Source organism: Nothoprocta perdicaria, unplaced genomic scaffold, assembly GCF_003342845.1.
Source record: "Nothoprocta perdicaria isolate Ctin4 unplaced genomic scaffold, notPer1 scaffold_111, whole genome shotgun sequence".
Lineage (NCBI taxonomy): Eukaryota > Metazoa > Chordata > Aves > Tinamiformes > Tinamidae > Nothoprocta > Nothoprocta perdicaria.
In genome coordinates this window covers 654,255-679,715 of record NW_020454217.1, presented here as the reverse complement: position 1 = coordinate 679,715, position 25,461 = coordinate 654,255, and the positions used below count along the sequence as shown (strand labels likewise).

The following is a 25,461-nucleotide window of genomic DNA, read 5'->3' as shown; positions in this document are numbered from 1 at the left end:
GGAATCACACTCTATTCCACGCAGCTCAGTGTAAGTAAATGTAGAATTTATTCTTTAATTTGTTTTTAACTGTTTGTTTGTACGTCTTTGGAGAGCTTTGCTGTGTTTTACCTGTGTATTTTGATTCATAAATGGGTACCCCCTGCAGGGTTGGCTTCGCTCCTTTTTTCCTTACACTGAAAGCTTAGACTCCGTTGAGGTATTCCCACTTAATATGAGTGATATATTCAGCCTTTCTGTGGTTTGGGCAGTGGGATTTGCACCCCACGTTGCCTCATTTTCCGTGTTCACGTTGAAATGCAAGTGTTTTTATTCTGCACCAGAGGCTCAGGCCGGGCCTTTCTCGTGGCGGTCGGCGCCAGGCGATGCAGCAGCACCACCCCGCGGGAAGCGAGTTTGTGTGCGTGTTATGTGCACGTTAGCCGGGTGTCTGGCCTCTGGCACCACCCTGGGTTGTTCCACGCTCCTAGCAAGGGCTCAGAAGCGTTTTGCAAGGGCAGTGTTCATTTTCCACGAGCATTACTATTTATGGTGCCAGGAGCACTGCTGAAACTGAACAAGTTGTGAATACAAGCTGCTGCTAGCTGCTGGTGTGGAGATGTTCATGTTCTTCCTAGGAGCAGTGCTGGCTTCCCTTCCCACCTCTTCTGTTTGGCCACCCCCTTTCCCACACGCACCTCGTGCTGCGTTTTCTCTTTCACCAATCCTTGTCTTTGCTCCCATCCCACCTATGGAGCAACAAAAGCCTGGGATTTGTCTTCTGACCTTGGCACTGATGGCCTCAGAGAGGCGCCGCTCCCGCGTCTCCCCTCCTCCCTGGATGTTTGCGGTAGCGGTTCCCAAGCGCGTGGGTTTGGCTGAACTGGACAGATATTACTGAGTGCAGGGGTTCATTCTCCCGTGGGCGCCTCCGAAGCCGGCTTAGCCGAGTGTCCGGGCTGACGCGCCGACCCTTTTCCAGCACTTGAGCCCTGTTACTCCTTCAAATGGCTCTTTCTTTCATCTACTGACATGAGGATTAGCCCGCAGAGAGATACCAAAAGCAACAGCTGAGGGATGTCATGGTCTTTAATAAGTCACAGCAATAATATACACTTTAAAAGCTTTGTAGGGAACTAGCCAAGCTAGCATTGAATAGCATATGATATAGTAAACAAAACAGAGCTTCAACACGAGTTATTTCACAATAATATTTAAAAAAGAATTTGTAACAGTGTCAGAAATATCTAGTACACTTTAGTATCATCACGCCTTTCATGCAGGTATATTAGATGTTAGGGCGTTATCATTCCCTTTTCAGTAGAAAATTCCATTTCTAACTTAAAAGTTCTCTGTCCTCGAGATCACAACTCTAACACAAGCTTTATAAAAATGTCAGCACTGAAGAGATTTCAAAGCTCTTGAATGCCAGCAAGCGTGCTCTTCCTTGGCAAATGAAAACTGGCACTTGCAATTTCTGTGTTTCCCAGAAGCTGATGCTACCATGACTTTCCTCTGGTTATAACTTGAATCTTGGAAGCTTTGGATTCAGATGGAAGATCGTAGCTTCCATAATTCACCCAGGTATTCTTCATTTGCAGGATCCAGGTCCAGGGCTTTCTCATAGCACTCAATTGCCTGCACTTTCTCGCTGTTTAGTTGATGAATGAACCCGAGCTTGCTAAAAGCTGCCGCATCTCCTAAGCCATTCTGAATTCTCCTTTCCAACAATTTCTGCAGAGAATTTTTGCACTTTTCTCTTGCAAGGCAATCCTGCTCAACTTTCAGCCCTTCTGTGAAATGTTTAATAGCTTCAGATTCTGATTTCATATGAAAATACTGGTAATTTCCATAAGCATGGTGGAGGTATTGTTTATCTGCAGGGTGTAGATTTGTCATTTCAAACACCTTCTGAAATGTTGCTTCCGCTTCACGGTACTGTTTTGCTTCTGCGTACATACCTGCGAGGTCACCGTAGGCAAAAAAAAATGTTGACTTATACTCGATCGTTCTTTCAAAATGAAAAATGCCATGTCGAATGAGTTCTTCCTCTTCCTCTCTGGGGGGGTATTTTTTCTTTTTCAGTTGGAACAGTTTTCCTCTATAGCAGAGTCCCATTTGGTGATGTAAGAAACTACATTTTGGAGTTATTGCTAGGCTTTTTCTCAACAGCTCCAGTGACTTGTCAAATTCACTTTTCTTTCTATAAAATATAGCAGCATATCGCAGAAAATAAGGAAAATCGGGGGTTTTCTCCATTGCTTCTTTAATGTAGCTCTCCCCTTCATCAACTAGATTTAAAGCCTGGAGTTTCAATGCAAGCAAGGCCATAACAGAAGTATCATTTGGGCTCAGTTCCACTGCGCGCCTCAGGGCTTTCAGGGTTGAGATTTCATTTCTGTCACTTCCCCTAGTACTATTTTCCAAACGATACAGTGCTATTGCATAGCCCACGTTAAATTCTGGGTCGTTGGGTTCTTTTTCCAGAGCACTTCGAAAGCTCTCCTTTGCTCTAAAATAGCATGTTCTCCCAAACTGCAGTAACGCCCACCCTTTCTCGGAATAGATCTCTGGAAGTTGTACTTGGAAGCGAGCAGTACTTGAAAGCTTTTTGCAGGTGTCTTCCACTTTCCTTAAATAAGTTTGAACTTCTTCATATTTGTTCATACAGTAATAAATCCAGGCATAGTTCCCCCAGGTAACAAGACTCCTCCTCTCAATATCATCTGCATGCTTTGTTTTAATTTCTTTTTCTGCTTTTCGGAGATTTTGCAGGGCATCCTCATTTAAGTGCTTTAGGTGACACACATATGACAACATATTGTAGCTTGCAATAGTGGATTGCGTGAGAAATTCAATCTGATTGCCCATTTTGTCCTCGATGGCATCCAGATCCACATCCTCCTTCAGCAAAACCCATGTAAAATGACATTCTAGTTGCAGCAGGCTGCACTTTAAGTCATTCTTGGAAATGATGCTAGAAAAAAAAAAAACACAGAACAACTTATATCCTTATACCTGCTTTAAAGAAAAAATCAGGCATGATTTAAAAGCAGAGACATGGAGCTGTCAGGCAATCACTGGGTTGATTGTTGGCAATTATCAATAAGCCAAAGTTGGGGGAACCCAGGTGATTAGCTCTTCCAATAATTCTTGCAAGTGTAACTGAGGTCACCTCTTATACAGCAAAAGTTTATGGATGTCACAGAAGAGGGTGAGTCTCTACTGTAAAGCTGCTACCTCTCTAGGGTCTCAGGAATATATTTCTACCCTTAAAATATGCACTGGAGCCTATCCAAAAGTGGTAATCAAATAAAAGCTTCCCCACAAATTAGGAGGAAGTGGTTTAATGCCTTTCCCATATTTTTGTTTATTTCAAAACTTTAGTATTTTATTTTGAATATCCTGAATTTGTAAATTTTTGTCTATTGCATAGCATCACTTTTTATGTTCTGATGATCACAGAATCACAGAATGGTTGAGGCTGGAAGGAACCTCTGGCGATCATCTAGTCCAACCCTCCTGCATCCAAGCGGGTTTGGAACATCTCCAGAGAAGGAGGCTCCACAGCCTCTCTGGGCAGCCAGTTCCAGGGCTCTGTCACCCTCACGGTCAAGAAATTTTTACTTAAGTTAAATACACTTTGTATGTTTTAAGCACCTGTGTGGGCATTAGAGGCCAAAACAGAGCTGTCCTACAATCATGCCCCATTAAACCAACTTTGCATGCTTCCACTTACTTGTTTTTTATTCAGAGTTGTGTTTTTAGTGTGCCTTTGTTTTAAAACAGTCATGTCCTGCAGCAATGCCATCCCTATTTAGGAGCTGCATGTGTTAGTCCATACAATCTTGTCCTTGGACACAAGCTATAGAATGTTGTAGAATCTCTTGCCTCCCTCATAGAAGGAAACGTATACAGTTTTATAAAAGGATTTCTAAATTAAGGCCTTATTTGTTAAGACTTTTCTGCTTTCCCTTTTTTAAAACCTAGTGGTTCTAAAAGCCTGCAGAACAACTGTGTGATGCAAAATCATGCAAGTGAAAATGTGGAAGAAAACTTAGGCTTCAAAAGAGGAGAGAAAGGAGTAGAAAGACTGGAAAATGAGGAAGAGGCAAATCAAGGAGAAGCATTTTTTAAAAAAATATATATATATTTGAAAAATATTTTAAACAATATCTGCTTTTATAAAGCAATCTCTAAATAATGCCTTGGATTGGTATTAGCAACAATGCTTAATTAGAAAACTGTATGTGGTGAAATTGCATTTCCAGCAGAATGAAGGGGAAGTAGGGCTAGCTGCTTGCTTTCACTGCTGTCTTGCTGTGGTTAGAGCCCCTGGATGCAAGGGAATGCCACTGACATGGAGCTATTGTGTCCCAATTCAGCCAAATATTCCAGGAGGAGCTTGGAGCATGTCTCAAGCCCCATTCTTATACTAAAATATCTGACTTTGCAATTCCTCTTGCTTCTTGTTGCTTCAGCTGAGAGCTACACAAACTGATGGGTGAACACAACAGTGAAAAGTAATGAAAAGACAGCATGCAAGATTAATATTTATAATTCACAAAAAAAATTGTGATGAAATACAAGTTAGCTTAGCTCAACATCTAATTTCTAAGCGCTAATATTTTCAAAACTGTCACAGACACCTTGGCTTTGCTGGATCGGAGCGTGCGTGACAGCCTTCAGAAGGCGTCATCCCTTCTCCCGTGCCAGGCGCTGTGCCCCGTTACCTGCATCACCTTCCGTGCCAGCAGAGGAAAATTACTTCCCAAGATCTCGCCATCACTCTCGGCGACCCCTGGCCTGCCCGTGCCCCGTCCAGCTCTTCCAGCAGCCCCACCCGCATTATTCCCTCCGCAAACGGCGCGGGAGTTCCCTTTCCCGTTTAAACAGCGCCCCGTCAACAGCATTACAGCAGCATCCCTGGTTTTATTCCGATGCTCCCGGTAACTATTCTGTACTTTCCCCCGCTGATGCTCGGTCCTTTCCTCCTCCGCCTTTCCCGCCTGCGCCGCTCTCACCTCACGCCTTCCCGCGCGCCCGGCGCCGCCTCGGAGCCCATCGCGCCCGCCCGCGCCGCTCCGCGCGCCCTGCGCCCGCCCGCGCCTTTTATCGGGCCCCGCGGCCCATGTGATGCGTGGGTCGAGCGGGGAAACGGAAAGCGAAACCGCGCGCCTCGTCCCGCCGAGCGGCGGGGAAACGGAAACTCTCCGCCGTGCGGGGGGGCTCCTCGCCGCGCCTGCGGTTTTGTTTGTCTTCTTTTCGTCTGGTCTTTATGCCAGCCGCTGAGCTGTGCTGCAGGGAAAGCGGCAGCGGCTTCTGGCGCACAACATTTGCTGCATATCCAGAGGCCTCTAGGATAAGGAAAGTGTTTCAGACTGTTGGAATAGAAACTACTGTATCGGCTGGGAAATGGGGTCATCTCTCCCGCTGCCCCTGCTGGTGAATCTTTGCAATTTTTTTTTCCTTGCAATTTTTTATTTCTGCAGCTCAAGCTCCCGGTTTAAAGGTATTGTGTCACTCAATGCCGCGTTTAGGATGAAAAGAATGGAGATTCCTACTGCCTTAGACGCTCAGGTGCTCCAAACTGTGCCACTTAGTGTTTGTTAGAAGATTGTTTCAGTTGCCCTTAAACTGGTACTGTGAGGCCTATAAAGGGCCTAAAAAGCTTGCATGCTAAAGAAAGTATAAGACGTAGGCTAGGTAACGTGCAGTTAACCTTGCCACGTGCTTCGCAAATACCGCTTGTTGCAGTCGAGGACAAGGACTAGCAGGATACCGTATCCTGCTGCTCTTGCTGTGGCCACCAGATAAGGTTGCGAACTTGCCAGGAAGATTGTGAAAGGGCAGGGGTTAGTCAATGGTGGTCGTAGATAATTTAAAAAAGAAGTTGTAGTCGTCTGTAAACACATGAACCTCTCCTCAAGCGGCGCGGATCTCAGGGCAAACTGCATGAGGTCTGCCACCGGCCAGCTAATAAAGCTTGCTTTTAAAACCGGGTTGAGTGTGCGGGTGATTACTGGGATTACGGACTAACAGTACCATTTTCTCCAGAAATCAGAAGCCTTGGTCCCTTTGAAGATACAGGCCTCCTAATTTCAAATGGCTAAATTGTGCCTTTAAAGGTGCAGGATCCTTCCCAAGTGCAAATCGGTCATTTCTTAGTCCTGCTCGCCCTCTGGACATCCCTTGCCTTGCTACAGGTGTAAATACTGACAGGGTTCTTCTCAAGGGTTCTTCTCAACCCTCAAGGAAGAGAATTTGTTGATCATAGGGACCAAGATATTAGATACATTTCTAGAAGAGATAGGACTAATTCTGAATACTTTCGTCCAGTTGGTAGGATTTTTCTCTTTGGTAAGCTTTATGATCAAAACCAGAATGCTCACATTGGTTACCTTCATCCATTTGAGAAAACGGGAAAGAAATAGCGAAGCAGAAGACATGCTTATGGATAGACAAGTCTCTCCAGGACTGCCCTGTAACCTGGAGGCACACACTATAGCAAGATGTGCCAACAGACATATTACACAGATTTGTAGTCTCCTTGGAGATAACTAATGCCTGTGGAAATAACTAATGCCTGTAGAAATAACTGGTGCCTGTGGAAATGAGTTGCTCAAAGCGTTGTGAAAGAGACTGACTCCAGCAGTGGCTGTAGCAATAGAGGTAAAACAAAGACGAGTGGTGTAAGGGACAGCTCTGCATACGCTGTGCGTGTATGCAAAAGGGTGGAGGAGTTTGGATGTAACCTGGAGCTGCAGGATAATGGAGAAAGGTGTAAAAGCATCTTAGCAAACATCTACAAATGACCCCAAGTAGAGGGGTGGGAAGCTGTGGGAGGAAGAAGAAACCAGCAACCTCAGCAGCATGTGCCTCTGAAGGAAGGGCTTTGGAAGCGGAAAACTTAGTGTTACCCTCCCCAGCAGCCCAAAACTGCTGACTGAAGAGCCAGAGGTGCAACGGCAGGGTGAGCATAACTTCAGGAAAAGTGTGTGGATGTTACAATTGTAATTGTATCATTACTCCTATTGTGATTAATTTCTGTATCTAAATACCCTGACTAGATTGTCGCCCCTCATTTCTCTACAGTAATTACTCTAGTGAATGATGACTCTTGAATTAGATTTTTATTGCACTAACAACAAATCGTTGGCTTTCTGTATCTGTAGGGTGGGCTTCCTTTGTGACCATAAGCCAGTTTTTGTAACACCATTCTTCTGTTAGTAACTCCATTCCATTTTAAAATGTGAGGTTTGCAAACAAATGTGATGATTGATAACAAGTGCTTTTCATAGACTTTCTAATGTTCCTTGATAATCAGAGGAATATTTTGCAATAATAAGCTCAAACATGCATAGGAGGGTGCTATAGGAGACTTTTCATTATCCTTGGCACATGACAGTGTCAGGTTCCTCCATTTTGTGAGTAATTTTTAGTAGAGGATGCACAAGGTTGTTACGTCCCAGCAAGCCAAAGTCATTTATTTCCAACATCCCTGTGGCCTCAGAACTGCTGTTGCTGCTGCCACCATGTTTAATCTCTGTGAAGAAACAAAAATAACATCCATTGCTGTTTATAAGCCATATGTACTCTGCGAGTTCCAAATTATACTTGTAAGAATTTTAGGTCTTAATTTATAAAAAGTTACCTTCTTTGAAAAGTCCATATTCTTACCCTCAAAGGCGTATAGAAAGCATTTATTCAAAGTAGAGTTCAATTCTTGATTTGTTGATTCACTAGATTCATTGTCATGGTTTGGCCAGAAGATGGCTCCATCTAGCAGGCTCTAATGAACATCAGATTGTCTGAAGATAAATAAGGGCAATAAACAGCCTTTTGACAAAGCAATCTCTTTAGTAAGCACTAGAGCAAATTTCTCCTACAGGGAGATTTTTAATCTGAATGGAATCCCAGGAAATATATGAATCTTTAAGGCAAGATCTTCTTTTTTGCTGCCATTCTATCCTGGATGTAGGTTTTACATAAACACTGGATTATGTTGCTGGTGTGGTGGTTAATATGATAGCTTTTCATTTGAATAAGGCAAATCAAGGAATTAAAAACAAATTACAGTGCTAATTTAAAGCATACACACTATTTAGAGAGATTTTTTGCTTGTTTCTGAATAGCTGGCTCTAAGTGAAGTAAGCTTTACTAATCTTGCATTTTAATAAACATTCTTTTCCTTTCCCTTAATACTTGGAATATCTTCAGGATGGCTGGAGGAACAGGATGATTCCCTTCCCATAGCACTGGCAGCCCATAAATAGCATCGATGAACTTATGCTGGAGGCAGGTCTTTCCGTATCAACTCGCAGTCGCGATATGTTCGCCTGGCAGCAGGGAAGTGGAGTAAGAACCCGAGCCCTGAAGGTTATCTGGGGTTTGAAAAGGTGTGAATAAGACCGTGATGATGCAGAAAGGACACAGATAAAGCAAGCATTGACCCTGGGTTACAAAGGAAGACTGTAATCTAATCACTAATTATATAATCTCCTTGCTAATTTGGGAAGCTGTTTTCACTTTCTGAAGCTTTCATGTTGAATTTTGAGAGTACTTTTGGTAAACTTGGTCCACGTGTCAGAGGTTTTATGTAAATGTAAAATGTCCTATGGTTTCCACATTTGGAAAGGTGATGTGTTTAAAAAACAAAACAAAACAAAAAAGCCTTGCTTGAATATCTACTGTTTGCTTAGAGCAGTTTTGTTACTGTTTGCTGTAAGGTAAACTGTCAACAACTAGAAATCAGTGAGCAGGGAGCTAAAATCAGCACAGCTTCTGGGAGCTGCTGCAAGCTCCCACCGCATGGGAAGCACAGACTAAGATCTGTCCGGTTCTTGGTCTTCGATGCCTCGCTCAGAGCTGCAGGGAGTCACCTCCTTTGCTCGGTTTCCACAGCCTGAAAGCCATGCCTTACCCTTTTCCCCCCCAAATAAATAGGGAAGAGTTGGTTCCTTTTTCTTTCAGGGGAGAAAATGTCTACTTTGCATATGACAGCTGATTCCTTTATGAGCATCCCAACCATTAGGTTATTATGGAAAAGGGAGCAACCATCATTACTGCCTTGCCTGTAAGAAGATGATAGATGTCATCATGTATTTTAAAGAATTCATATGACCAAACTGTTGGCTGTGTTCTGGGTCAGATCGTCGGGAGATGGGGATGTATTTAGGTGAATGTTTTCTTTATTGAAGGTGAGGTTTTGGAGCTCCAGACCAACATGAGCACAGCTGCCAGCTGTGCACCATGACACCGTGCAGCCCTCCAGCAATTAGATATTTATGTGCACTGAGATGAAGCAGTGGGACAATCTGTCAAAAATGTTAGAATATTTTCAGAATATTTCAGAATATTTAAGGTTGGAAGGGACCTCTACAGATCATCTAGTCCAACCTTCCTGCTCAAGCAGGCACACCTAGAGCATGTGGCACAGGGTGGCATCCAGGCGGGTTTTGAAGACCTCCAGAGTAGGAGACTCCACAACCTCCCTGGGCAGCCTGTTCCACTGCTCTGTTACCCTAACAGTAAAGAAGTTGCTCCTCACCTGGAGACGGAACTTCTTATGCTTCAGTTTGTGGCCATTACCCCTCGTCCTATCGCTGGCCACCAGTGAGAACAGCCTGTCCCCTTCCTCCCTGCATTCTCCCTTCCTGAACTTATACATATTAATCATATCCCCTCTGAGCCGTCTCTTCTCCAGAGAAAACAGGCCCAGCTCGCTCAGCCTCTCTTCATACGAGAGATGTTCCATTTCCTTAATCATCCTGGTTGCCCTTCTCTGGACCCTCTCCAGAAGCTCCACGTCCTTCCTATACTGGGGTGCCCAGAACTGAACACAGTACTCCAGGTGCGAGTACTCCAGGTTAGGAGATCTATGCAGATCCCTGTGTTTTATGGGAAATCTGTGCTGCGGGTAGTTATGTAAAAATGTAATTAAAGGATTATGCAAGGCTTCAGCTGTATCAATCAACTGCAGATGTTCGTAATTTACTGTGCTGCAGCTGAGGGTCTTATTGTTTCTTGTTTCTGCCCTGCCTCTTTTCCTTGCATCACCTGCCTGCTCGGCATTTAGTCTGTGCTGTGTTCACACACCTCCTCTTGGCAAGAAAGAGGAGGGCTGGATTTAAACTGCAATATGATAACTAAGAAATTGGAGGATTGATTTATGGGCTGCCCTGTTGTTTTCTGGTGAGGAAAGCACATTCCTCACCACTGTTCTTGCATATCTCGGAGTTACTGCATCCATGCTGCAACATGAAAGTGTGTTTCAAACAGCATGAGAAAATGTGACACTGCAGTGCACGTGTGTATGTGTGGGAGAATGCAGGAGTTTTCCATCTGGAAAGCAAAGAGTTGTGCTGGCATCCATATTTTTTGTAAATTTACTCGCATCTGTATGTTTCAGCTAGGCAAAAATCATCATTGAATAAGTGCAGGCAAGTCCTTAAAATAGAGGAAGGGAAGATAAGAATAAATGCAAGGTCTTTCTGTAGGAGCTGTCTTTGTAATCTACTTGGCGGAACACAGGAATAAATGAGGAACATTTCTGAAATCCTGCTGCCTGGATTTCAGGGAGAGCTGCAGCTGGGGAGGCTGGTGTGGGAAAGAGCTGTTCTGCAGGGCAGCAAATGCAAGAGCTTCTCGGAAAGCACATGACCAGGGAAAGGCTGGAAAAGCACAACAGTGGCCTCCTGTTTAACACAATAGCTTAGTTTATTTGCGTGTTCAGAGCGCACACAACAACATGGATGGCTTCAAAAATATTTATGCATTTTAGAGGTAAAATATAAATCTGTACATTTCCTTTGAGCTGAAATGGATACCTGCTGGCAAAGAATTCTCCGCCAGGATCATTAGCTCAGCCAAGTAATTGTCAGAAATGTAGTTTAAGTTGTTTAAATTAATGTAGATGAATTACATTTATGCTATAGTAAATGGCAGAATCACTTTAAATACCTCCTTTTATGCTAGTTACCATTACTCCGGTTTAGTGTATAACTACTATGTTTGAGAGCAGCTGTTGTTGCATTTTATAATTTGTGTTTTTCTCTATAAGGAGGAGACCCTGTAATTAATTTTACAGAAGATTTAAGTGAAACACTGAGAGATTTTTTCTACCTAACTTCTTCGAAATAAAATATAAACCTAAGAAACAGGATCTAGGAGTATAAAAGCTGTATCTTCACTCCTATCAAGCACACAAACTGCCTCTTACATGTCACAACAAGTGGCTATTGTTTTGTAATACTGTATACTGTAATGTTGAAACGCATTAGATATCTCTTTTCTTAAAAAAAAAAATATTTCCCCAAAGGCTGTTCATCTGTGGCCTTAACATCTTTGTGATTGAAAAAGATCATAGAGAAGCTTATAAATGTATTAAAAGTGCCCTTGACAATCTATGTAAGCATTTTTTTATAATATTCTGCTTCTAAATGTCCAGTGTTTAATCTTGGCACTTTTTTGTAGTGCTTTTCATCTGACAGTTTACCCTGTAAACTGCATCCTAAAAACTTCTTGGAAGCAGGAAAATCACAGGAACTACTTCCACAGGGCTGGTGCAATTAAAACAGATGGATACCTGGATAACAGATGAAAGCAGCTCCAACGGCGCGGGCTTCCCCCAGCAAAGCTAGAGAAGCAGCTCTCCCTGGTGATAGAGCAGCAGTCTGATGAGGTAACCCTGTGGGGAAGAGGAGGATAGTGCCACCCGTGCTGGGGGTCATTTGCAGGCACTTAAATGCTTGGGCTGTTACCTGCTCTGCCGTCCTTACTGGTACTGCAGCGTTCAGAGCCGTCTCGCTCCCTGAAGCTGAGTTTCCTGCAAAGCGAAGAGCGGGAGCTGCGCGGCGCTCGTTCTCGTGCCAGGCGGGCTGTGCCGAAGGTGAGTGCCGTGTCAGCAGTGTCCGCCGCGCTCGAGAGCCCCGCTTGCCTTCACACGTGAGGGCAATGGAAAGTACGCGGTGTCCTAAGGAGAAGGCCTGATAATGCACAGGGATCACCAATGCAAAACAGTTTGAGCTGGGGGAAAAGAAATGCAGAATTTCAGCCAAGGAGAATATCATTCCCAGAGAAAGAATGTGTGTAAGTCCCAGCTCTTTCGTTGGGATACTGCTAGGGTATTAAGCAAAATGCCCAAGTGGCCCCCTCCAAGGAACTGATGCTGATATTCAGCGTCTGTGCTGCACATTAGATCATTGTAAGTGACTTCCAAATAATTGTGCCTCTAATGCAGCACAAATTCAGAGGCCTTAACGAAGGCCCAGAGGCAACCAGGCCAACAGCGATTTGCAAAGTTCTCAGCATGGAATCTCCGTTGGTTCTCCTGGAATCTCGACTGATTGCAAGACCAGCAGAATGATGCACGATTAGAGTGTTTTACAGTCATTATTTTATAAATGTGTTTGCTGATAAACTTGAAACAACCCTCAGGACTCCTCCTTTGTGGCTCTCTGGTGTTCTGGCTCGCGTGGGGAGAGCAGGCAGCAGCCCCTTCCCTCTGTCTCAGCCGTGTCAGGTTCCTGGTAGGAAACGCAGTGTATAAAGGGAGGTGCAGAGGAAGGGCCTCACCGCTGCATGAGAGGTGCAGGAAGGGGAGCAGTGTTACAGTTTGTATCCCAAAGTGCTATCCGGGATAGCCCATGTAGGGAAAATTAGGGTGGTTTTGCTGCCTCTGTGGCACAGCCCTGTTAGCGCCTGCCCACAGCTGCCGTGTGGTGTTTCCCAGTTGTGTCTCAACTGCAATCCACCTGCCTCGGCATTCCCTGCTTTCTGCTTCCCACCATCTCCGCTCCGTGCCAGGAGCCTATGCCTGTGCCCTCATACTTAAGAAAAGCGAGAGCTCTTATGGCTGTGGTTGCTGGAAAGCACTAAGATGTTCATTTAAGACCTTAACGTTCCCAGGATATTCAGGGCTGTTCCTGTTCTTCCTCGCTGCATCCTGCCCTACCCCTGTGCGTGCTGTTTCAGCTCCCGGTGTTATCCCGTGGGTGCTGCCACGGGTCTGCTAGCACGAGCACGTGTAGGGCACTTCAGGCCTGGCCTCAGCCCAAGCTCCGGCAAGCCCTGTGACCACGGGCGCCCTTGCCAGGGGCAGCGCGTGCCAATGCCCGCATGAGGGCCGGCAGATAGACAGGCTTGCTGGGCTGCGCTGGGGCCGCCGGCCAGCGCGTAACCCAACGCCGCTTGTCCGGGGCAGCGCGTGCTTAGGCTCGGCTCGCGCCAAGCGGCGGCCGCGCGTGCCGCGGCCCTGCCGGCGGCCCCGGGCTCCCGCCCCGCGGCGCGGGGCCGCCCCCAGGCCGCGCCGCCCTCCTCCGCGCCGGGCCCTGCGCGCGGTCACGCGGCGGCGCCACTGAAGCGGCCGGGCCAGGACGGGCCGGGCCGGGCCGGGGGAGCCGCTGAGCGCGGCGCGAGGATGCGGGGCCTGGCGGCGGCCGCGCTCCTGCTCCTGCCGCTGCTGCTGCAGAGCGGCGCGGGCTGGCGCGGCGCGGGCAGGGCGAGGCGGAACGTGGACCCCGAGACCAGCATGAACATCGTAAGTGGCGGCGGGCGGCGCCGGACCGTTAAACCGCCGCGCGCCGCGGCCTGCGCCCGGCCTCCCGCTCCGCCGTGGCAGCGGCGCCGCGGCCCCCGCTCTCCCGGGCCGTGTCCCCCCCAACCTCGTACCGCTTATATGGAAGGCACTGGTGACATCCAGAGCCCATCTCGTGTTGGAAAGGGCCCTTTGCTGCTGAAGTTTAGTCTTAGAATCACTTCTGCGTTAATGCCACCCTGGCTGGCTCAAGGTGTGTTTAAAAGAACCCAAGCTCTGCTTGGGTTTTCTGCCCAGAGCATTTCTCTTCCGCGTCCCCCAGCCAGCCCACGCAGGGGATTTGCTGCATTTTTAATGTTTTCTGGAAGCAGAGTTGGTGTCATAAAACAAATAAGTGGCAAGTTCTCCGGCCTTAAAGAGTGCGGGCCTGGGGCAGCGAATGAAAAGAACAGGAAGGCTGAGACGCAAGAGAAAACTGCTAATGAAATCATAGCGCCAGGAAAATGTGTATTTTTTTTTTAAGTTATTTTTACTCTTCCAGCGTGGTTTGTCAGTGAGCTGGCGCGGTGGCTGCAGGGGCAGGCGAGAGAGGCTCCGTCTGGGCTCGGCTCAGAGCGGCGAGAGAGGCTCCGTCTGGGCTCGGCTCCGAGCGGCCACTTTGCATCTCGCCCCGTTGCTCCGTATCCTTCCCATGGCTGCATCCCGCCCCATGGGAGAGGGGGCTCTGGCACCTTCCTGCCACACACGCAGCTTGCAAGGGGCCCAGGGTGCCTGACAGTGGTAAGGAATTGAGGAGAGGGGCAGCCTGACTCCAAGGCAGTTTCCTTTCTTTTCCTCAGAGTCAAATTATCACGTTCAGGGGATATCCTAGCGAGGAGTATGAAGTGACAACAGAAGATGGATATATCCTTTCCATGAACAGGATTCCTTATGGAAGAAAAGGTTATGAGAGAAGCAAAGGTAAGGAGAAAAGGTAATCTCTGCTAGGAAAAAAGGAAAGTCGTGAAAAAAAGTGCTTTAATTTGCAGAACTTTGGTGCCTAAAGTATCCCAGACAAAGATTATGCAATGGGAATGTTTTAATAGTGAAAATTATAGCTAAAATAGATTAGTCACATTTAGAGTGACTTGAGTAAAGGAAGGGAAAACAATTTAGAAAGCTAAAGCTGTATTTCCTTAATATTTCTGTTTTGTGGTACTAATGCAAACTCTGCTGTTTCACTTTTGAGGGCCAGAGTACTTGAATTTTCTATTAAATAGAAAACACTGAGTGAGATTTGTTTGGGTTTTTTTTTTCAGTAAATAACCAAATATTTTGATTATATTGCTGTTGTGTTGTTTCAAACAGCTTTTTTAGAAATCCTTTTTTTTATACAAAAAAATTGTGTTCAAATCGTCTGTTTTCAGAAGTAGGAGCAGTTCATAATTTTCTTTTGATGAAATATGCCTAGACCACAAATGGTCCCAGCAGAACATTCCCAAAGTAATTACAGGCTTATTTCTGCATAAAATTAGAATTAATTTGTTAATTATAACCTTTCTGAAGCTGCCTTGGAGTAAATTACAAGCTAGAGCAGTCCTGCATACTACTATGGGATCATATCATTGAGTACTTATATAGGTAAATATCATAATACGAGTAAAATCCCTTTGAAGCATACTGAGTGCAATATATTTAAAAATATTTGCAAATTAGGATCCCAAAATTGTTGTTGACAACATTCAGCCTAGACCATGTTGGTTTTTGTATGTAATTTGATAAAGGGGGTTAGGGAAGAAAACTAGCATATGCTCCCAGAGCTCCTGCAGTCTGTAAGAATCACTGTAAAAGCTGACAGAAGCTGACATGGAGCTGTGGAAAGGGATGCAGGGAGTGCATCCCTGGGATGAGTCATGAGGAGAGGAAGGAAAGGGAAGAGAATGGAAAGGAAAGGAAGAAAGCTGAGACTAAGTGATAGGGAGAGATATGAGCAAAGGTTTTTGCAAGGGGTCAATGATGGGATACTTTTACAAATGAGACAGAAAATGTATGTTGAAGAAAAGAGATGCATAACCTTTAACTTGTGATACTTTTACTCTGCAGACAGGAATTGCATTTGTGGATGAAAATAGGAATCCTTTGAGTTTGACAGATACCAATTATGTCACGACACTTTGCAAAAAATTCTGCATGCAAATATACACATGCAACAGCTGCCTGTTTGCATGGGAACTGTGCATATCCTAAGAACTACTTTTTGACCTTAAAAAACTTGCAGGAAGGGGTATAAATATGCAGCTCAGGGAAGAGAGATTGTCCTGCAGCCTGGGGTATGAACAAGCCCTATGAAAAAAAAGACCTTCTAGCTACCAAAGGCCAAACAAGGGCCTTTATGACCTTAGCTGTTGGTTTTTAGAGTCAGGATGTTTGTTCTAACCATTATCACTCACAAGGTAGACATGAGAACCTCAGTGCATGGATGAAGCCAGTCAAACCGTGCAGGTGTCTCTGTACTTAAAAATTCAGGAAAATCCCCAGGGAAAAAACAGACAGCCTTTGCAGGTATTGATTTTGTTGGCCCTTCCGTCTATGACATAAGCAAACAGAAGTTTCCTGACCTGTGGGAATTCTCCACATTCCCCTTGCCACACCCTCGACCTCAAGTTCATGCTTTGCAAAGTACCTTAATTTTGAAAACAAGGATTACTAAGCACATTTGAGGAAGTATGATCTCCTAGAAGAAGAATGAACACTTCAAAGTTCATGTTGATCTAAAGTTTTTATAGACCTGGTATCTTTTCTCAGAAGATACCAATGATGTGTTACTGCTGACCTGGCACATGTATGCCATAATTCTTGTTGTGAAATGCTTTCTTGATGTGAATAGGATTCACAGGAGTTTGTGTGTCACATGATGTTTTGCAAAAACAAAACAAAGCTTGTGGTTCCACAGCAGGGGAAGAAAAAGAGTGGGAAAATGTCCAGAGAGCCTCAGACCAAAACATCAGTGACTTTCAGTTTCACTGTTAACTAAAAAATCTAAAAAAAAAAAAAGAAATTCTTACCCAAATTATGGGATCCTTTCTCCCTCACTCCCACTTTGGGCATCTTAGGGTGCTACTAAACTATCATTGTCCGTGTCAGTTTGTCGAGTGATTGTGCATTTCATGTGTAGATCTGCTCATTGCTGTGTAAATGAAACAGGAGCTGGTAGAATTGGTGGCTAATCTGTGGACAAAATTAAAGTACTGAAATGATTAAACACTTCGAATCCTTCCTCTTTTATGAAGCATGGGAAGGCAGCCTGAGCCTTCAGGGTGTGTGTGAAAAACTAAAAATGAACATTGTTGAAAACAAATTTAGTGTTAGTCCTGAAAATTCTTTATGCTGTTAATAAAATGATGAAGTATGATAAAAACAGAGTAGTAAAAAGTGATCCTGAACTGTACTAGCTCTGCAGCTGTCTTGACTTTCCTAGGAATTTGCTCTGATTGCCGAAACATCCACAGGGATGTGTGTGTGTTTGGTTGGTTGGTTAACAGAAGGGGAAAAGGCACTAGAAAGATTTTTCACCACACATGCAAAGTTTGCTAGGAGGGAGGAATATTGATAATTTGGGTTTGGGAATCCACAGCACTTCTCTGTGGATGTGACTTGGAATGTACGATGTGGTAACAGATTTGGTTATTTCTGAAAAATCTTAAATCCAAATTATCAATGTGGAAAGTGTGGTGAGAGTTTAGTATTGTGGTAGAATGATGTGTCATTGAAAGAGGTGAAGTCCTGACTAATCTCGAGCACTGAGTTAACATTGCCATGTATCAATTTCCAGTTATTAAAGCAGAAGAAACACCACTTTTGCTATTGCAAGTTCCAGATTTATTTATTTGTTTGTTTGTTTGTTTTTGCTTTTTGCAGATTTGTAATAACCCTTTTGGGGTAGGGCAGTCAAGGGAGAGGCTTCCTTAACTTCATGCGTGTCCTGACCTTGGTTCTTTTCAGGGGCTGAAGTTACGGGGAGAAGGGCCCTTGAAACAATGATTCACTTGTTGGCTTCCCATGCTACTCTTTGGACTCTGTCGGGGTTTTAGTCATAGGAGGGAGCTGGATAGTGATAATATGTCAGTAGCAATTGCAGAGATGTGGCATTTCCACAGTTCAGCTTCCTAACTTGGTATTGTCCTTATTTTTCAGGTCCAAAGCCTGCTGTGTTTCTGCAGCATGGTTTGCTTGCGGATGGCAGTAACTGGATCACAAACTTGGATTACAACAGCCTGGGCTTTATGCTGGCAGATGCTGGCTATGATGTATGGTTGGGAAATAGCAGAGGGAACACCTGGTCCAGAAAACATATACACTTCACAGTGAAGCAAGAAGAATTCTGGGTTTTCAGGTAGCCTCGTTTGGGTAGGGAAACTGGAGAAATATACATTTAATGCTGTTTGTGAGCAGACTGCCCTTTTTGTTTGTTTGCCTGTCACCTCAGTTCAGTTACGCTGTAAGCGTTTGACATTTTTTTCTGGTAACATGTGCTGTTAACATCTGTAGCAGTAACAGGAGTTTTATGGTGGGTGTTGTGGCCTTCACAGATTATCAGCAGAACTCTCCTTGCTTTGGCAGTTCTTAAGTGAAGATTCCCTCACCAGAGCGTTCTGCATGATCCCATGGGAGCTTTGTTTTCTTCCCTAGCAACCCATCCGCATGGCAGCAAAGCTCTGTGTAGCTGTTCCACACTGATGATTTTACTTATACAGCCAACTTCTTTTGTTTGCCTTGTAGCTTTGATGAAATGGCTAAGTACGACATTCCAGCCTTTGTGGACTTCATTTTGAAGAAAACTGGCCAGGAACAAGTCTTCTACGTTGGCCATTCGCAGGGCACCACAATGGGTATGTGAAGAGAGATGCGTTCACTAGAATGTGCTGTGTCTGACTTCATATCAATTTTGCATATCTGGCTTAATGATGAAAAAAAGAAGGCTTCAGTAAAAGCAAGTTTCCACTGTTTAGGTGTTTCTGGGAATATTCATTAACATTAAAAGGACAAGAATTACTTTATGTGGTAATTTAAAGTAGGAATTCATGAAAATAATAAGTTGAATCTGGCCACCAGTGCAGTAGTGCAGTTTCTGTTCAAGGAAATATTTTGATTAATACCTAATGAGATCTAGAATAATCAGAAATATGAATGAAAATGTCCCTATCTGGAATATTTTGCTACATGCACGGCTTGACTCAAGTGCTTTTAGGCTTGTAGATAGAAAGAACTACCAGTATTAGGTAGGTTAGTATGTTATTGTAACCTGTTTCTCAGAAGAAGACAAATGCTCCTCATATGCCAATTTTAATTTTTGTTCTCCAGTACCCATTTTATTTTAAAATTCCTAAAGTGATGCTAAAGACAGCAATTAAACTGTATCAATTCAGTACTATTTCTGAACTGGGAATAATCTAAAAATACCTTTGTACACTTGATAGATTTTACACAGTCACAGCCAGCTTAAATTCTGATCTAACTTGTGTCAGTGAGACGTGTTAATTACTTCCGTATTATTTACAGCTTTCATTGCATTTTCAACGTTACCAAACCTGGCTAAGAAAATCAAAATGTTCTTTGCCTTGGCACCTGTAGCTACGATCAAGTTTGCTACGAGTCCTTTGGTAAAATTGGGGGTATTTCCTGATCTGCTACTCAAGGTTTGTATCTCAGTATAAATATTCTAAACCAAATGAAGTATGTCCTTTTCTGATTGAAAGGAGTGTAGCAAATAATGTTAATAGTTATGAATTAGAGATTAACATGTTTGACAAAATTACTAGGGCGGTTTTCCAGTAATAATGCTATAGAATTAACAGTGTATGCTCTGGCTTTACTACTAACATGATGATTTGTATGTTTAAAATAGAATTTTATATGGCAAATATCATATAATAGAACAGAATTGTCTTTTCTGATTGATGTGTGTCAGGAATGCAGCTATAAAAAATCCAGGATTAATTAAATAGCTGGCTTATTTTAGGAGACTCATATGATAGCTTTATGTTTCTATAGAATGTGTCTGAATTTCTGTGAACTTCAGCAGACTTGTTTCACAATTAACCACTGGAAGAGGATCCTTCAGAGCATGATTAAGAGCAGCAGCTTTATTTAGGTGCTGTGAATCATTGCTGGGGTGAGCTTGCCCTTCCCCATGCAGAGGAAAGGGAACGCAGGCAGACTGGCAGGCTGCCGCGGGTGCCCCGAGGCAGACGCTGTGAACAGCCCGCTGTGCGTCGCGTGGCTTTGCATCGCCCGCGGAGGTTCCCACTCAGCTCTTCATACTTAGAGATGAACCCTTTTCTAATGGATTTTGTACAAATTGAATGCACATGTGTGCATATGTGTACATGCACATGCACAGCTTGTTTCCTTCTCCAGAGGGCAAGTAGCATAAACGTCATGCTAGCGATTCATGTTCATGCTCTGCTAGGGAACTTCATGGTCATGGTGACTTCCAAGAAACCCTGAGTGTGGGAGTCCATGACAGCCACAAGCCCATGGGTCAGGCATATCCTAAAGAATTGTGTCACTTTAGTGCTTCGTGGGCTGTTTTGAAATCCCTGGAGGCTTTAAAAACAGCAAGAGGAAGTGTCCACTGCAGCTCATGAGACTTGTTTGCTTATGTGGTTAGAGGAGAGGAAGTACCAAAGTCATTATTAGCAGATGCAGATTAAGTATTTTAGCCTTAAACAATTCTAATGACAAGAATCTGTACAGTAGGCCTATGAAATACTAAAATCAGTTGGAATTTGAGGTTAGATTTGAAATTCTTGAATGATTCCCAGTTTCCGTATAAACTTTGTAGGGGTAATTGATTGTGTCATTTGCAACAGAGGCACTAATTTTAACCTTCCCATTGGACTGTAAACAAGCTTGATTAAAGACATCATTGTCATCTGACTTGTCATCAGTAAAAATGGAAATGGTTACCTCAAGCAACCATCCCATCCCAATCATCCTATGCAATTACGTGTTTGTTCTTTATTATTTTGCAGGATATGTTCGGAAAGAAACAATTCCTTCCTCAGAATTTTTTGCTGAAATGGCTTGCTACGCATGTTTGCACCCACAGACTTCTTGATGACCTGTGTGGCAACATATTCTTTCTTCTATGTGGTTTTAATGAGAAAAACTTGAATATGGTACGTTTTGATGACTTTCGATAGTTAACTGTGAACTCTAACATATTATTCACTGTGTACCACTGAATTGCTTACGTTTTTACATACATATAAGAAAACAAGGTTCTTCATTGTCCTGAATTTGCATATATTTCTTCACTGTTAACAGAACTGCTGATGCTTTTTTCTGGTTTCTTGGAGGACACACAAAGTTGTTTTTCCTGGGGCCAATCACTGCTTCTGCAGATACTTTTAACTGGTCCTAGCTCCAGAGGGAGAATTGTTAGGATTTTTGTTTTCTAAAAGCTAGTTAACAGCAATTTGCATGAGAACACCTTTTCTCATGATGCTTCTGGAAATGTTTCTGAATTCCCCGAAATCAGAGGAAGCTGCTGTTGGTATATCCCACAGGTGGATGACCTCTGAGGAGGTTTATTTTAATGGAGCAGCATAGAATCAGTATTTTCTTCATGATTCTGTCTGCCTGAGAGCACAGTTTATGTGTTTTACCTCAAGATGAAAGCAGTGGCTTTTGCATTATTTCTTGCTTAGTGCATACAGTTTTCATGGTTTTAGTGGAGCATATTTTTTTTTCTGCCAGGATTTAGATTATATTTCCCCTGGATATTGTGTACTGTGTAACTCAAGGCATATGAAGTTTTGAATAGCTTAGATTTCTGAGGAGGTGCTATTTCCAGTGCACTCCCAGTTCTTACAGTATTACCACTGTACAGTATTACCAAAAAAGTATTTTTAAGTATATAGTGCTTAAAATTTATCATTATCATGTTTAAAGTTCAGCTGCATTTTTTTCTGTTTATGTGTGCATATACACATGTATACTCTTTATTTCTCCATGTAGTTTTAGTTTTCGTTTTCTGTGCTTTGCATTTTTGCATTCTGCTCATCTGAGAAAAAGAAGTGAAATGTAGAAATTAAAGCATAAATTAAATCATATTTGATTCTAGTATCTCTATTACCAAAACTCATGTTCATAGTTGAGACTCACAGTACCCTAGGGGGAGACTTATATTCACATTTCATTAAGTAAAAGCAGAATAAAAGAAAGAAAGAGTTTGTGGTTATAGTCTTGCTTTAAAGATTTGTCTCAAAAAGTAATCCCATATTCTGGTTTAATTTGAATTGGCCAAATGTTCTGTAGTTATGGTAAGCAATCCCCAAAGCATCTGAATATCTTACCTCTTCTGTATATATGTCTTCAGTTAACATTTTGTTAGAATAGTTTTTAAAAAAGGGAAAAAATTATGTTAATTTTTCAAAAAGCACCAGTGGTTCTAACTATTGCGTGTGAGGAATAAACCATGCTAATTATCTTGTTGCAGAGCCGAGTGGATGTGTATTCAACACACTGTCCTGCAGGCACATCTGTACAAAACATGATCCACTGGAGCCAGGTAAGAGTTTTTAGAATCACAGATGTCCATGGTTTTAGCTTATGTGTTAGTGTAGTGATCTGATGTTTAAGAGGAATGAGAATATATGTAGGATAGCCCAGGGGGCTGTCAGAATGGCAGCTGTTTACTGCAGCTGCTTTTATGGAGATGGCTGTGATGCCAGCTCCCTCTGTCCTTGTCTCCCCCGCATCCCCTTCCCAGTGTGCCATATTTCTTTCTGAGGGGTTCTGGGGCACACAGCTGCCTAAGCATTGTCTGGAAGGAAATCTGTGAGGAGCTTTTTAAATATTTTTTTCCCAGATCCCCATAATATAGAGTGCTGTTTCTGAAAAATAGTAGGTGGTAAATGATGCAGAGTAGACTTTATAAAAAAGCTATATAAACACTGCTATGTTTATATATACTTAGACAGCTACATAAATATTTCTGAAGCATGGAGTTGCCACATCCTGGCTTTGGATCCATTAAACTGTTCCTCTTAATCTTTCCTATTTTGCTGTGAAAGAGTGTTGAATCTTAAGGGTCAAAGTGTCATTCTTTTGAATGCTAGTGTTTCCCATGCCTGTGGCACTGAGCAAGGCAGTGGCACTTGTCCTAACTAATACTGGTATCTCACAGTTTCCTTTGTCAGTTGTTTTTGTTTCATTGTCTAGGTAAATATTAATCCTATTTCTCCACTGAAAATGTTTGATAAAAGCCTTGTGATTCTTCTTTGTATGTGTGAATATTTGTTCATTTCTAGGCTGTGAGATCTGGGGAGCTCAAAGCTTATGACTGGGGAAGCAAGGCTGCAAATATGGCTCACTACAATCAGGTAGAGATATTTTACAGATGTGTTACAATTCCTGAAAGGCACAAAAAAGTGTTTTGGGCTTGATGCTGCCTTAGACTGTGATGCTGCTTTCTATGGGGAAAAAAGACAGGCTAAAGAGCTGTGAGGTGAAGCTTAAGTATGTATGGAGTCCATGCTCAGACACACAGTTGTGTCTGCACCCTGTTTCTTGGGGGTGATCCTTTTGATAAGATTTAATTAGCATCCCACATGCTTAGGTAATTAGATTGTGCTGCACTTCTCACAAGAGGGAACTGTCAGTTTGTGTATCATGCTTATCATCTTTCAGCCTGTTTAGTCTGCACATGTGTTTGTTTCTAAATTGCTGTGTGCAGCATTAAAAATATTTTGCCCTTTGTGCATTTAGTGGCAGGACAGATTGCAGTTTGTTGCTCTCAGAGTAACAATCACTTTTAATATTTGGTTAAGGCTTGGGAACAGTCGAATGAGAAATGCTCTCTCAGCCTCCCTGCTGTACACTGGCCTTACCCAGCTGTTTTGTTGCTTCCCCAAACCACATATTTCCTGTCACACATGCTCTAATGTTGCTGAGCTCTAGGAGCTGGATCTTCCTTTGAAAATCAGTGTTCTGTATCTACCTCTATCTGTCCAAGAGCAAAGGACAAAAAAAGGATAATCTGAAACATTCGTCTCTCAGTTGCTAGTGCACTGCTGTGCAGTTTCATACTATTGCAGAGACTTGTTCTTTCTAATGTTTGTATATTTTTTTTTCCTGTTTTTCCCCCTCTCAGTCTACTCCCCCTTTCTACAAAATAAGAGAGATGACTGTGCCAACTGCTGTGTGGACTGGTGGACAGGACTGGCTGGCAGACCCAAAGGATGTTGCCATGCTGCTCACTCAGATCACAAACCTGGTTTACCACAAAAACATTCCAGAATGGGAACATTTGGATTTCATCTGGGGTCTTGATGCACCTTACCGCCTATATAATGAAATAATGAATCTGATGAGAAAGTATCTCTAAACCTGATAGGTATTTCATGAGGGTTGATCCATCGGAAATTCATCTTTCCGAAACTTGTGCTTTTTTGGCAGTGATGCTACCCTGTTTATTTATGATGCATTTTTAAAATGCCAGCAATGACTACTGAACTGGATTCTCATATATATTTTTTTTCTCAGTATTATTGCTCTCTGCTGCAGAAATCTTCATTGTTTCCTGCTTATTTTGCACACAGTGGCATAATGCTTAGAAAACACCAGTTTGTACAGAGAAAGCATTTCCAATGCTTACATGGTTAGTGACATGTCTAAAAGACATGTAGTCCCTTCAGCACCTCAGGTGCTTGACAGTTCCAACACTTAGTATTTTGCCATGCATAAAGCACTGTTGTTTTTCAGTATATTATCATTTCTAAGTACCTGTTAGAGGTACTCCTTGTACTGCAGGGATCTCATGTAGTGCCGGTACTTTAAAAAGCACTTAGCAACTTTTTTCTGTTATTGTGTTGCTCACGTCAAACAAGCTAGCTACATCTAATGACTTTCTTTTTGAATGTTGTCCAAACGAGTGTCATGAAGCCAGACAGTATCAACACTGAGAATTGAAATTTCTTCTTTTGGGATTGATTCACTACTGTATTTTTCTTGATCTCAATGATGTTCTTGAAGCCATTCATGTTTTGCATACCAGCTAGGGATGAGAATTGTCTTTTGCCCTTGCAGATTCCTCGAACAAATAGTTAAAGGAAATACCACTTTTTTTTGGTCAGGTCTGTCAATAGGTTGTGAGTTTCAAAGATGCACATACTGATGTTTTGTTAGCAGTGGTAAAATGGTCACTGGAAAACAAGACTACTGGGGTAGGAAGGACCAAAGTAGCTATTCTGTGACTCAGGCAGCTTCATTTTTTTTTTTTTTTGGACTTCGCTCTTAATCAGCTGCTGCTTTGAAAAATCTTACTTCGTACATACTTACATGGTACTTGCCACCAGTGTGTTCAGAACTTGAAGACACCTTGGGAAAGCTTGGCAGTATTTGTCTGAATTTCCGTTTCCCTCAGTTTTTCTCTTTAATGAGGCTAAGCCCCCCCACTTAGCGGAGGGGGGAGGATTTACTTCTGCTTTAGGGTCTGACTTCAGGGCTGTCACTGTCTCTGGCATAGGTGCCTTGCTCTTCTCAGTGACCGTGTGGAACATTTTGGCTCCTCTGGACTGCATGTGAGTTCACAAGCCAAATGTAGCTGAATAAAGACTCTCCAAAGCAAGTTATCTTAGTTCAAATAATAATTTCTGTGCCAAAGTTGCAGACTTTGATCTGTTCAACACAGATCTCTGTCCATACAATCCTAACAGGAGGAACAGTCTTTTCCACATGACGTGACAAATACTGCATTTTTATCTGAGACAAAAACTGCAAAAAAATACATAATCTATAAATCAAGGGTTTCTTTCCTTCTAATTCAGACTCAGGGTGTCCCTAGCTTTCATTTAAGAAAAAAAACCTGTTTTTAATACTTCAGTTATGATTCCTAACAGGTGTTTAAGTTTGCTTTACATTTGCAGCAGCCGTACTTGCTTCGTGTTGCTGTGCTGGAA

At 43.1% G+C, this 25,461-nt stretch overlaps 2 protein-coding genes across 2 annotated transcripts; one reads left to right on the top strand and one right to left on the bottom strand.

The window, feature by feature from the left end:
* Window positions 1-1,515: 1,515 nt before the first annotated feature.
* On the bottom strand, window positions 1,516-5,044 carry IFIT5 (interferon induced protein with tetratricopeptide repeats 5). The gene is made up of 2 exons (XM_026051129.1): window positions 5,004-5,044; window positions 1,516-2,956 (listed from the first exon to the last, which is right to left on the bottom strand). Exons 1-2 carry the CDS (start codon window positions 5,042-5,044, stop codon window positions 1,528-1,530), a joined length of 1,470 nt encoding a protein of 489 aa, XP_025906914.1. The 3' UTR covers window positions 1,516-1,527.
* An 8,355-nt stretch (window positions 5,045-13,399) lies between these two features.
* On the top strand, window positions 13,400-25,253 carry LIPA (lipase A, lysosomal acid type). The gene is made up of 9 exons (XM_026051206.1): window positions 13,400-13,519; window positions 14,356-14,476; window positions 17,690-17,888; window positions 18,275-18,384; window positions 19,055-19,191; window positions 20,530-20,676; window positions 21,999-22,070; window positions 22,813-22,884; window positions 23,655-25,253. The coding sequence occupies exons 1-9, from the start codon at window positions 13,400-13,402 to the stop codon at window positions 23,886-23,888; spliced, it is 1,212 nt and encodes a 403-aa protein (XP_025906991.1). The 3' UTR covers window positions 23,889-25,253.
* Window positions 25,254-25,461: the final 208 nt, after the last annotated feature.